This window comes from Oncorhynchus tshawytscha, linkage group LG14 (genome assembly GCF_018296145.1).
Source record: "Oncorhynchus tshawytscha isolate Ot180627B linkage group LG14, Otsh_v2.0, whole genome shotgun sequence".
Taxonomy (NCBI): Eukaryota; Metazoa; Chordata; class Actinopteri; order Salmoniformes; family Salmonidae; genus Oncorhynchus; species Oncorhynchus tshawytscha.
Window position 1 is genome coordinate 24256731 of NC_056442.1, and position 14256 is coordinate 24270986.

The 14256-nt window shown below is 43.2% G+C and overlaps 1 protein-coding gene across 1 annotated transcript in view; it reads right to left on the reverse strand.

The window, feature by feature from the left end:
* Nucleotides 1-13499, reverse strand: part of LOC112267371 (ankyrin repeat domain-containing protein 13B-like) — a 39700-nt gene extending 26201 nt beyond the window's left edge. The window contains exons 1-2 of the mRNA XM_024445651.2: nucleotides 13082-13499; nucleotides 2261-2396 (exon numbers count right to left, since the gene is read on the reverse strand). Coding sequence (XP_024301419.2) covers nucleotides 2261-2396; nucleotides 13082-13189 — 244 coding nt within the window. The 5' untranslated portion in view covers nucleotides 13190-13499. The remainder of the gene's footprint in view (nucleotides 1-2260; nucleotides 2397-13081) is intronic.
* Between the last annotated feature and the right edge of the window lie 757 nt (nucleotides 13500-14256).

Below are 14256 nucleotides of genomic sequence, written 5' to 3' on the forward strand. Positions count from 1 at the left end.
CTCCCCCTACTCCTCCTACTATTACTCCTACTACTCTTACTACTACTACTACTACTCCTCCTCCTACTACTACTCCTCCTCCTACTACTCCTCCTACTACTACTCCTACTACTCCTATGACTTCTACTACTCCTCCTACTCCTCCTCCTACTACTCCTATAACTCCTATTACTTCTACTACTCCTCCTCCTCCTGCTACTCCTCTTCCTACTATGAATCCTCCTACTACTACTACTCCTCCTACTATTACTCCTACTACTCCTCCTACTATTACTCCTACTACTCCTCCTACTATTACTCCTCCTACTACTCCTCCTACTATTACTCCTCCTACTACTCCTTCTACTATTACTCCTCCTACTACTACTCCTATTACTCTTATTACTCCTACTACTCCTACTACTCCTCTTCCTACTATTACTCCTCCTTCTCTTTCTACTATTACTCATACTACTCCTACTGTTACTCCTCCTACTACTCCTATTACTCCTACTCCTCCTCCTACTACAACTCCTACTACTCCTATTACTTCTACTACTCCTCCTACTCCTCCTCCTACTACTCCTACTCCTCCTATTACTCCTCCTACTACTACTCCTACTACTCCTATTACTTCTACTACTCCTCCAACTCCTCCTCCTCCTACTCCTATTACTTATATTACTCCTCCTACTCCTCATACTACTACTCCTACTACTCCTATTACTTCTACTACTCCTACTACTATTACTTCTACTCCTCCTCCTACTACTACTCCTACTACTCCTATTACTTCTACTACTCCTCTAACTCCTCCTCCTCCTACTCCTATTACTTATATTACTCCTCCTACTCCTCATACTACTACTCCTACTCCTCCTACTCCTCCTACTACTGCTCCTACTACTCCTATTACTTCTACTACTCCTCCTACTAGTATTACTTCTACTACTCCTCCTCCTATTACTCCTACTACTTCTACTACTCTTCCTACTATTTTCTACTACTATTACTTCCTACTATTTCTTCCTACTACTCCTATTACTTCTACTACTCTTCCTACTACTACTACTCCTACTACTCCTACTACTCTTCCTACTACTACTCCTATTACTTCTACTACTCTTCCTACTACTACTATTACTCCTACTCCTACTACTCCTACTCTTCCTTACTACTACTATTACTCTTCCTACTATTACTCCTACTACTCCCACTACAAGTATTACTCCTACTACTACTACTACTACTCCTACTACTCTTCCTACTATTACTCCTACTACTCCTAGTACAAGTATTACTCCTACTACTACTACTACTACTACTACTACTACTACTCCTACTACTCTTCCTACTATTACTCCTACTACTCCTACTACAAGTATTACTCCTACTACTACTACTACTACTCCTACTCCTCCTATTACTCATCCTACTACTACTCCTACTACTCCTATTACTTCTACTACTCCTCCAACTCCTCCTCCTCCTACTCCTATTACTTATATTACTCCTCCTACTCCTCATACTACTACTCCTACTACTCCTATTACTTCTACTACTCCTACTACTATTACTTCTACTCCTCCTCCTACTACTATTCCTACTACTCCTATTACTTCTCCTACTCCTATTACTTATATTACTCCTCCTACTCCTCATACTACTACTCCTACTCCTCCTACTACTGCTCCTACTACTCCTATTACTTCTACTACTCCTCCTACTAGTATTACTTCTACTACTCCTCCTCCTACTACTCCTACTACTTCTACTACTCTTCCTACTATTTCTCCTACTACTCCTATTACTTCTACTACTACTCCTACTACTCTTCCTACTACTACTCCTATTACTTCTACTACTCTTCCTACTACTACTACTCCTACTACTCTTCCTACTACTACTCCTATTACTTCTACTACTCTTCCTACTACTACTATTACTCCTACTACTCCTACTACTCCTATTACTTCTACTACTCTTCCTACTACTACTACTACTACTCCTACTACTCTTCCTACTATTACTCCTACTACTCCCACTACAAGTATTACTCCTACTACTACTACTACTACTCCTACTACTCTTCCTACTATTACTCCTACTACTCCTACTACAAGTATTACTCCTACTACTACTACTACTACTACTACTACCACTACTCTTACTACACAAATGAAATCAATCACATTTTATTGGTTACATACACGTGTTTAGCAGATGTTATTGCGGGTGGAGCGAAATACCACCGTAATATTACAACCCCTCCCTGTCTCACCCGTCCAGCCGTTGCGGTTCTCCTTGCTGACGTCAGCACCATGTTGGAGGAGCAGACGGGCACAGTCCAGGTGACCCAGAGTGACAGCCAGGTGGAGGGGAGTCCGACCCCGGGGATCCAGGGTCTCCACATCCACCTGAGGGAGAAGAGGAGAGAATTGGGGTCATTGTATTGTATGGTGTGCAGGGCTCATCTGGCAAGGAGAGAGATAGGGTGGAGGAAGTGTGGAGGAGAGAGTGATGGAAGGAGAAGAGACAGGTGATAATTGAGCTATCACATCCTCACATGAACGGAGCGCCAGTGTTCTAGACGGGTCGGCTTTATATAGTGAGTTACGCTGTAAGTGTCTAGATGTAACGTCTCTGTCATTCTCTAGAATTAATCTATCTCTCTCGCTGTCTCAATTTCAATTCAAGGGCGATATTGGCATGGGAAACATATGTTAACATTGCCATAGTGAAGTAGATAATAAACAAAAGTGAAATAAACAATACAAATTAACAGTAAATATTACACTCACAAAAGTTCCAAAAGAATAAAGACATTTCAAATGTTATATTATGTGCAAATAGTTAAAGTACAAAAGGGGAAAGAAATAAACATGGGTTGTATTTACACTTGGTGTTTGTTCTTCACTGGTTGCCCTTTTCTTGTGGCAACAGGTCACAAATATTGCTGCTGTGATGGCACACTGTGGTATTTCACCCAATAAATATGGGAGTTTATCAAAATTGGGTTTGTTTTAGAATTCTTTGTGGATCTGTGTAATCTGAGGGAAATATTTGTCTCTAATATGGTCATACATTTGGCAGGAGGTTAGGAAGTGCAGCTCAGTTTCCACCTCATTTTGTGGGCATTGTGCACATAGCCTGTCTTCTCCTGAGAGCCAGGCCTGCCTATTTCAGCCTTTCTCAATAACAAGGCTAGGCTCACTGTACATAGTCAAAGCATTCCTTAAGTTTGTTCAGGTATTCTGCCACTGTGTACTCTCTGTTTAGGGCCAAATAGCATATAGTTTGCAAAATGTTTTTGTTCATTCTTTCCAATGTGTCGGTCAAGTAAATATCTTTTTGTTTTCTTATGATTTAGTTGGGTCTAATTGTGTTGCTGTCCTGGGGCTCTGTGGGATCTGTTTGTGTTTGTGAACAGAGCCCTAGGACCAGCTTGCTTAGGGGACTCTTCTCCAGGTTCATCTCTCTGTAGGTGATGGCTTTGTTATGGAAGGTTTGGGAATTGCTTGCTTTTAGGTGGCTGTAGAATTTAACGACTCTTTTCTGGATTTTGATAATTAGCGGGTATGGGCCTTAATTCTGCTCTGCATTCATTATTTGGTGTTGCATGTTGTACACTGAGGATATTTTTGCATAATTCTGCATGCAAAGTCTTAATTTGGTATTTGTCCCTTTTTGTGAATTCTTGCTTGGTGAGCGGACCCCAGATCTCACAACCATAAAGGGTTTCTATAACTGATTCAAATATTTTTTAGCACGATCCTAATTGGTATGTCGAATGTTATGTTCCTTTTGATGGCATAGAAGGCCCTTCTTGCCTTGTCTCTCAGATCGTTCACAGCTTTGTGGAAGTTACCTTTGGCACTGATGTTTTGGCCGAGGTATGTTTCGTTTTTGGTGTGCTCAAGAGCAACAGTGTCTAGATGGAATTTGTATTTGTGGTCCTGGCAACTGGACCTTTTTTGGAACACCATCTCTCTCTGTCTGTCTCAGCCTCTTCCTGCCTCAGTTTTGATACAGTAGCTATATCAGTCTAGTAGACTACTGCAGTGTGTTTGATGTAGGCTCTCTGCTCTGCAGTCTAGTTGGTCTAAATCAGCAAGTCTCTATGTCTAGAAATATGGTCTCTGGCTTGTGATTAAAAAAAGTTCATTAGAGCACCTGGCAGGTTCCAAGGTCAAGAATAAACCAACCACACGCTGACATCCTAATGAGGGAGGCTGATAGAAGGCGACTGGGGTGCGTCCCAAATGGCACATTATTCCCTCTTTAGTGCTCTACTTTTGACCAGAGCTCTGTGGGGGCCCTGGTTAAAAGTATATATAAAGGGAATAGGGTGCCATTTGGGATGCACACAAGGAGACGCTCTGTGGAATCTGAATCTGCCTTACTGGTGGATGTGGAAAATGTATTGAAGAAATGACAACGCATGGAAATGGATGGATGGATGGATGCTGCTGTTGTGAGGGGAGGATCAGTTGTCACAGGGAATAAGGGCAATAGCTTTATGGTACACTTCCATCCGAGCTTTGCATCTATTCATATTTGCATTGGAAATGTTTCAAATCACAAAGTACACACACTGTTGAGTTGTGTTGTGTGAGGGCTTGCGTTTTGGTTCACGTGTGCCCCAGTGCAGGTCAGTGCAGCCCCGACGTTTGGTGTTGGTGTGCTGAGTGTACTTTGCAGTGTGTTACTGGGGAGTGTGTTGTACAGTACATCAGAGGGATGAGGCTGGGTTGTTTTTCACCAGGAGCAGCCTCCCTCCTCCCACGTGGAGCCTCCTCATCTCCCCCGCTGCTCTCCCTCTCCTTCCAGGGGCCTCCCTGGGGGCCACGCCCTGTTCTGTAATTAGCAAGCACAGCGTTAGTGCTAGTGACGCCACCGCTTGATCGTAAGCAACAACCAGGGCTCCTAATCCCAAAGAGGGGGTAGGGGGACGCCGGAGAGGAGAGGAGGAATGGAACGGCAGAAAAACAGTAGGAGGAATCCACACAGGCACTGTCAGAGGTGAAGGACGAGGTGTGGAGGGAATAGAGGGAGAGAATAGAGGTGTATCGCTATAGCAACCAAGAGAAGAAGAGGCGGGAGAGAGGGAGAAGGAGGAAGGTGTGCTATGCGTTGGAGCTGACTGGTTGAGTGGCGGCGGCTGCACTGTGAGATAGAGAGGGTGGTGATGGCGTAGGCTGTGGGTGTACTGAATAAGGGGTAGTGAGCGATTGATGTCAGTGTGGCTTTGTAGGGCCCTCCAAGTGGCCCTGGAGATTATTCTGAGGAAAGAGAGAGAGAGAGAGAGAGAGAGAGAGAGAGAGAATAGATAGAGATAGATAGATAGATAGATAGATAGATAGATAGATAGATAGATAGATAGATAGATAGATAGATAGATAGATATAGATGATAGATAGATAGAAAAAAAAGGATAATAAAGGGAGTGAAACTGGCAGATAACGGTGAAAAGTACATAAACAGCAAGAGCAGAGCAGCAAAGGATTGTGGTAGTATATTGACGGCTGGTCGTTCGTTCTATCGGTTGCCAGAGACACGATCCAGTTGCTAATTATTTTTGTTCTGTATCTATGGACAGAACAAGTCGTTTGTTCTAAATGTCTTATTGCCATACTGGCTGGCAACATTCTTATCCCTTGCTTGCTAGCTAGCCAACTACGGCTAACTTACAGTCACGCCAAACAGTGCAGCCAGAATAACAGCAGAGTAGCTCCATTTGCGTTTGTTTAAGCTGTTTTCTAGTGACATTTATTTGGGTACATCCATAATAATGAGCAAATGATCCGATTTCACCTAGCATAGGAAATGTGCTCTCTGTTGTTCAGAGGAGCTAGCCAACAACACAGCTAACTCAATCACTTCAAACTGAAGCTGAAAAGACTGCAACTAGCTGCACTTAATTTAGTTTGACCTGTTTTCTATTGATATTTCTTTGTATATACAGTGCATTTGGAAAGTATTCAGACCCCTTCCCTTTTTCCACATTTTGTTACGTTACAGCCTTATTCTAAAATTGATTAAATAACTTTTTTTCCTCATCAATCTACACACACTACCCCATTTTGACAAAACAAAAACAGGTTTTTCGAATTTTTGCAAATGTATTACAAATTAAAACAGACGCTTGCTATGAGAAATTGAGCTCAGGTGCATCCTGTTTCCATTGAACATTGAGATTTTTCTACAACTTGATTGGAGTCCACCTGTGGTAATTTAAATTGATTGGACATGATTTGGAAAGGCACACACCTGTCTATATAAGGTCCCACAGATGACAGTGAATTTCAGAGCTATAACCAAGCCATGAGTTTGAAGGAGATTTTTCGTAGAGTACCGAGACAGGATTGTATCGAGGAACAGATCTGGGAAAGGATACCAAAGAATTCCTGCAGCATTGAAGGTCCCCAAGAACACAGTGGCCTCCATCGTTCTTAAATGGAAGAAGTGTGGAACCGCCCGGCCAAACTGAGCAATCGGGGAAGAAGGGCCTTGGTCAGGGAGATGACCAAGAACCTGATGGTCACTCTGACAGAGCTCTAGAGTTCTTCTGTGGAGAAGGGAGAACCTTCCAGAATGACACCAATCTCTGCAGCACTCCAACAAGCATGCCTTTTTGGTAGAGTGTCTAGGCGGAAGCCACTCCTCAGTAAAAGGCACATGACAGGCCCGTTGAAGTTTGCCAAAAGCCACCAAAAGGACTCTCAGACCATGAGAAACAAGATTCTCTGGTCTGATGAAACCAAGACTTAACCAAGGAAACCTGGCACTCTCCCTACGGCGAAGCACTGTGGCGGCAGCCTCATGTTGTTGCGATGTTTTATGTGCTTTATGTGTAGATTGATGAGGGGAAAAACAGTTTAATCCATTTAAAAATAATGCTATAACGTTACAAAATGTGGGAAAATGGTTTTTGGTTTGCTCAGATAAATTATTCAAATATTTATTATTCTGAATCTAAATGTTATGTTGCCTGTTTCTCTTTTTTTGCCAGGATAACACATACTGTAGATGGTGGACAATCTACTCTTACTGTAGTACTGACTAAATGTCTGAGACAGACAGACTGCCAGGTTTATACAAACTACACTGTTGAAAACGAAATGTTAGTCTAAAAAGAAATGTGAGATAATGTCTAGATGCTTTTTATAGCGGAGATCAAGTTTGTAAATTGCCTGGCTGGGCTGATGAAACAGTGGACTGCGCAGTCAGATGGAACAGAGTAAATAGGCATGTTAACGTCCTAGATTTAGTCGGTGGTAACTTGTGGCATAGACACCGGCCGGAATGCGGTTTTAACCAATTCAGAATTAGACCCACCTGTTGTATGAAGCTAATTAAGTATAAGAGCAAATAGAAACACTCAATTAGAAACACGACAGCAGCCACTTTCTCACACAAACAAACATGCAATCACGCACAGACACAAGTCCTCTCTCTCTCTATCTGTTCAGTAAAAATAGATAAAAGAAAAAAAATGTATATATTAAATAAGGAAACCACTCTTGACAAAAACACTGATAACATGATTGGTCAGTTACGGTATAGAACTGACATGCTAAACCAATACACTCAAATGTAACACTTTTCTGCTGTGGTACAAAGACACACAGCACCTCTTAGTCCACACCTCCTCATCCTCACGTCTTCACACTAGTGCACACATTAACCCTGAAACACAGTGGCACACTTACTCATTCGCATGTGAACAATGTGGTTCTGACCAACAAACAGCCCACAAATAGAGCCATACTATCCTGCACACAAACACGTACAGACCCACACACACAGGCCAGACATTAGCTGGAGTCTCAGTATAGATGCTGATTTAATGTAGGATCAGTTTTGCCTTTTAGATCATAATGAATAAGATTGGGGGGACCTTATCCCAGATCAGCACTCCTACTCTGAGGCACTTACAGAATCGACTGGCCCAGGTGGTTACAGTAAGGATGTTATGTCATACTGGGTCTCCCCATTCTCTCTGCTCATCCTAATCATCCACTGACTGACTCGTAGTGCCTGCTCACTCTCTTTCTCTTCCTCATTGGGTCCATCTGTGGCTCAATCCACCCTTCATTCTTCCATCCCCCCTTGGTCCTCCGCTATCTCCCTCTCCTCCTCCACCCTTCCTTCCATCCCTCCCTTGGTCCTCCCTTCTCTCCCTCTCCTCCTCCACCCTTCCTTCCATCCCCCTTGGTCCTCCCTTCTCTCCCTCTCCTCCTCCACCCTTCCTTCCATCCCTCCCTTGGTCCTCCCTTCTCTCCCTCTCCTCCTCCACCCTTCCTTCCATCCCTCCCTTGGTCCTCCCTTCTCTCCCTCTCCTCCTCCACCCTTCCTTCCATCCCCCTTGGTCCTCCCTTCTCTCCCTCTCCTCCTCCACCCTTCCTTCCATCCCTCCCTTGGTCCTCCCTTCTCTCCCTGTCCTCCTCCACCCTTCCTTCCATCCCTCCCTTGGTCCTCCCTTCTCTCCCTCTCCGTGGAAACTGCATAATTGATAGACATCTCTGTCTACTCCTGCACTCTCTCTGCTTTGCCTTAATGTTCTCTGGCAGCTACTTAAACCAACATCAATCATTTATTGTGAGACCAAAATATGTTTGTGGTGGGCGGAGAGGGCATGCACGAGAATCATGTGTGTGCTCATTGGGAGGGGTTAAAAGAATCAACCTGTACCCCTTATTTTCATTGTTACCCTTTTTAAATTCGGTAGTTACTATGCACAACTGTGATTGATCCCTTTTCAATATGTGTTGGAGAGTTATAGCCTAGTTATAGCCAAACGTTGTATATGAAAACATGACAGCGCTTGGGATAATGTCTCTTTATGCAGTCCTTCTCTGTGCGAGTGTATGGTGTAAGTGGGGCGTATGCAAATGAGACCACACCATCAGATGCATGTGTGTGATCGGCTTATAGATATCTCAAAATAACTTAGATCATTACCATCCCTCTATCACCAAATGCAGGTCAGAGAAGGAAAATGAGGCCAGAGCGGGAGTTAGTAGTTGGAGCCTGACAGTCTGAGCCCAGTAAATTTGAGCGAGAGGGACGGCTGGGCAGAGGTGAGAGCAGCAGAGGGACTGAGGGAGGATGGAGGAGGATGGAGCTGGGTGAAATAACTCTGCCATGGTCAGTGAACCTGTCACAGGCAGGGTGGGGAGAGATATGTGATTCTCTCCCTCCTCCTCGATGACAGATGTGACAGCACTAGTCTCTGATACAACTGAAGAGACTCTAAGAGACTCTAAGCTCTCTCATACTTGCGGATGAGGGTGAAAATTATCACCTATACATTTATATTTGGGATAATATTCAAACCAATGGCAAACCATTAGGCTATAGCCTTTAGTGTTTCATCTGAATCACCACTAAACCTCACAATCAGCTACACTTGTGTTAGTGTTTTAAACCAAAGTCAAACCTTCATTATGCTACAGGTTTTACTGTTAAATCACTAAAACTTTTAAGACGCATTATATTGGCAACATGCCTTTTAACCATTGTTGTCACTTGTCAGACCACCACAAGGCTAATGTAATAACATGTATTACTTTGCTCAGTGATAGGAGACAACAGATGGTATTCTGTGTGAAGGGAGGAGGAAGTTGTGAATAGAGAAACACTGGATAGAGGAAAGTCCCCCACAATGCAAAGCGAGGAGGAACCTACTCCTATCTCTAAGGTAGTAACCTCACATTTGATCTCCTGCATGGAATAGAAGCTGAAAATACCCTGGATTTGCATAATCAAATGACAACAAGATACCGTGGTTAAGCAAACACCAGTACAAAATGTCGGAACGGAAACTGGAATTGCTTTGGTGCAGTTTGTTCCAGGAAACAATAACATGACTATTGTGGAACAACTCTTTCCATGTCTGATCGTTGATATAGGTTAGGATATCACAAACAATGTCTGTGAACTGATGGAGAATTGGAGGTTGAATTCAGTACTAACCTCAAAGAGTTTTATGCATAGCTATTTACAACCGGTCTATGTGTGTGCACGCGTGTGAGCGTGTGCATGTGTGGTGTGTGTGTGTGTGTGTGTATGCGCATGCAAATATACAGTAAGTCTGTCCCTACGTTATGGTTTGCAAAGGCAGATATGGGCCACGAAGTACCATTCATTTCCTCCATGCCTTTTCAGGCACACAAATGCAACCCAATATTAGCAGGGACATCTTTTCAAGCTTTAAGGAGTACTGCTGTCTGTTTCTGTCCTCTCTCTCGGTTAAAAGCTTTCCGCAATTGAACTAAATGTAGACGAATCACACCCCTATCCCTAGTGACACTGCACTGCTGCAATTAGCGTAGAGTTTCACTGCACTGTAGGGGTAAGTAGAGGGGGGAGAAGATGGAGGTATGGAGCACCATTGAGGGGAGTCAGGTGGAAACTAAGATCGTTGGGTGCGGGAGGGAGAAACTGACAGAGAGGTAGATGGATGTTGTGTATAACGGGTCAGGGTAGTTTACTGTAGATTACAGGCAGGGATAGACAGATGGTACAGCAGAGACAAACTAGGAAGGAGGACAATGTAATTTGTGAGGCCTGTGTCCACCCAGTATGATATCATCAGACTTCAAGACTGCTGAGTTGACATGAGCGCCCAGCTGAGACTGTGAGCATCGTACACATTAGAGTGAGGGTGGCTCCTCTTCGCCTCTTTGGTAGAAGGTTAGGGCAGTTATTTTTTAGAAAAGGATCCTGTTCCATTTCAAACATATCTGGCTTGCATTTTTAGTGCTTGGATCAGGATATAGTGATATGTTGCTGCACACTGCTGTTATTCATCCCTCCCTTCCTTCCACTCCTCCCTCATTTCTTCCCTTCACTTGCATCCTCAAGTTACTTTACAACCTCTGGCTATTCCTCTCTGTATCTACCTTGTTGTCAGGTCTCTCTATTCCAAGAATCCCTCTGCTTTGTTTGATGACACTGCTTAAAGAAGCTGCATTGAGCTCTCCCTCTTCACTCTCCTCCCCGCTCAATTTATCTTTAAAAAAAACTTTTGCTCTTTTATGTGCATCTTCTTCTCCTTCCGGGATACCAATACCAATAACATTTTCTCTCGCTGCTGGCGCAGCACTTCTCTGTTCTTTCATCAGTGAGGCGCAGGCCTTGCTTACCTTGTGTGCACTCGCTCCCTACACCCTACACCCTGTGCATTTCTTGTGTCCGGCACTCCTTTAGATACCATTGATCCTTGACACATATGCAACCACCGCCAGCCATATCCAATCCACTCATGTGCACACTTGACCGTCCATACATCCAGCCAGTCAGTCTGGGAGTTCCAGACAGACAGTTGGCCAGCCAGTGTAACTCTTCCCCTGATGGAGCCATAAACACACTTCTATAAGCCTGCATGCTTTGCCAAGAGAGGCCAAGATTTATCTGTCAGCGCCCTGTAAATGACACCAACTGGGGGTGCGTTATATAGTTATAATCAATGGGGCTCAGACTTGAATCATCACCAGCATCACAGTGCGCTGCACAGCATTGCATCCGAGCCAAGAGGTGCTAGGCTTGAGTGTTTACCATAGGTTTTAACAGTGTGTACGGTCAAATAAAGTTATTCGAATGGAATTGAATTTGGATTAGTATATAAATATGACTGAGAGGGTATGACATTCGAGTCAGGTTCGCAGATGCGAGAGTGAGAGTAAACTAGTCTTATAAACGTCCTAAAAAAAAAATCTAAATGTAAATAAGGTGTCAATCACAGTGACCGGACATATGAAGGACATATTCCCCTTTAAACTTTTTTTTTTTTTGTGCTCACATTCAGAGTGGAAAAACAACCACAGCCCTTATGTTGATGTGACAGTGTTACAGTAGGGAAGCCAAGCCTGTACTGCACATCAACCTGGTGTATAATAGGCAGCAGAACAGGGAACTGGCATTTCAGTCTACTGTCCTTTAAAACCTGCACTCTCGCATTTGCTTACCATTTCTTATCAATATTAAATGCATTGCATTATATGCTTTGTATTGTAAACACATGGGATTAATCTTGCTTGAAATAATAAGGCACTGAAATTATGCAGATCCTCATGAGAAAATGAAATTAAATCTCCGCATAGTGTGCAGGTTTTGAGGTTTTTCGTTCAGTCGTATTCATCCTACTGAATTGTCCGTGTGCCTGGGAAACTGCAGGAAACCTGTGTTAGATATTCCATATTCCTGCAGAGGTGCACTGACTGTTCATTTAAGAGAGTATTTTCAGGTGTCTGTCTGTCATGCCTTGTGTCCATCAGTCTGTCCTGTAGTACCTATTTCCATTGTATGCATGCACCGTGTTCTAGATATTTATGGGTTCAAATAAATGGACGGACAGGCTAAAATGTTCCGACAGTACATCCCAAAAAGAATACATGAACACCTATGCAATTTCGTTCTGTAGGTATGGACATATCATAGAAATAGTAAACATGGCATAGTCACACATCCTCTTCTGACGGCTGAGTCAAGACTGGTATTATTTCCATCACTGTGCATGTGCATCAATTCGCCCACATTATATCTGCATTGTCTCCCACGGTTTCCTCCTCTTCGTTTAGGTGGTGGGGAGGTACAGTATTGGACACAACACGAAATAGTATTACTAGCAGCTTTACACACGCACAGCTATAGCTTGTGAAAATGTAACAAATAGCAAGGAAATGGTAATGAAATGGATTAGGCTAGAGGAGATGATTTTAAGAATGATACAATTTTGCAAGTTCATGATGTGGTCGCTAAATGCAATGACATCATTATATGGAATTGTAGCAAAGCCTAGACACATTTTCTGACTCCCACTGAACGACAACGATGGAAACACATTTCAAACGAGGTTTACGGTATTTCATGGTATGGGCTAATTTGCAATCTCGAGGTAAACTCGTGGCAGGTAGCCACCTATTGAAACATATGTAACTTCCACCCCCCCTTACCGTTCAATTCATTCTACGAGCCCACGGTTCGTGAACTGTGGTCACACTAGATGGCACACCAAACCTAAACCTATCCAAATGATATTGGCACGGCCCACGCTTTTTTTATCAGATAGACGAGGACGTGTGGTCCGAAGACTCACCTGCTCGTTCCCGGATAGCGCTTTCTCTAGTTGCCGATGTTTGTCGTGCCACACCATGTAGTGAATAGGATAACGACTCTTTTCCGGAGTTTTCTTAGCAGAAATCATCTTCGGTCATAGTTCGCCTTCTCTCCTCTGTTTTTTTTTTGTTCCGTATAAACCTGTCTTAATACTTCGCTTTTGACGGACTATTAGCTCATGTTCTCGCTCTGTCGTGACATGTCACTTTACAAGACATGCCTTCCGCATTATAATATGAAAGTATGAATACAATGTTTCAATGATTTCCCTTGCAGTCTGTTGGTTATGATAAAGACTAGTCAACAGCCCTAGATCTAAGAAGAATCTGCAAGAGAACCCTTACTTGTATTTAATCTAGCCTACCTCTGTTCTCCATGCCCTGCCCCTCTCATACCTTTCTCTTCCTCCTTGAATAAACTAGCGAGGCAGACGCCCATCTACTCTCCGCTCCCTCCCATCACAGCGAATGGTGACTGTGAGATGCCCTCTGCACTGTTGCGAGACAGTGATGACAGCCCGCAATAAAATGTAAGCAGCCAATCAAATAGAAGGGATGCTGATGAGAGTGATGAATAAGGTGCACGCGAGTAGAGTGGCTAGTGTGGCTACATACTGTACGCCCCCTGACAGTCATTATGAGTTAGTCATTCACTTTTCACTTGATGTGAATACACGAAAGAATAAGCCTATATAGCTTAGCCTATAACATTATCACATACAAATAGCCCGAAGGCCTACACCCTTGATGCTGTCTATTGGCTCATTGGCTAGGCTATAGCACGGCAATGTTTTTGCAACATGAAGCTCTCTGAACATTTATTTTGGCTATTTGTAAACCTGCTTTTATCCCCATATTATTACAGATTAGTCAATGTCTAAAACATCAGAATTGCATTTCCAGCCACCAATATTTTCCTTCGACAGCCTCGCCTGTAATATAAGCGCCTCGCCTGTAATATAAGCTAGCCTAAGCCACTATAAAGCTTTACAAAATATAATCAAATAAATAATATCTAGAGACCTAGCTAAATGTGAACATTTATAGATGGAGGCCTACATGAATGGGTATCGATGAGATTCCAAGCTTTGAGCGAATACGAGATGATTTTAGAGCTATCTCTATTCCTATTGGCATTGGTGAGATAGAGAGAGAG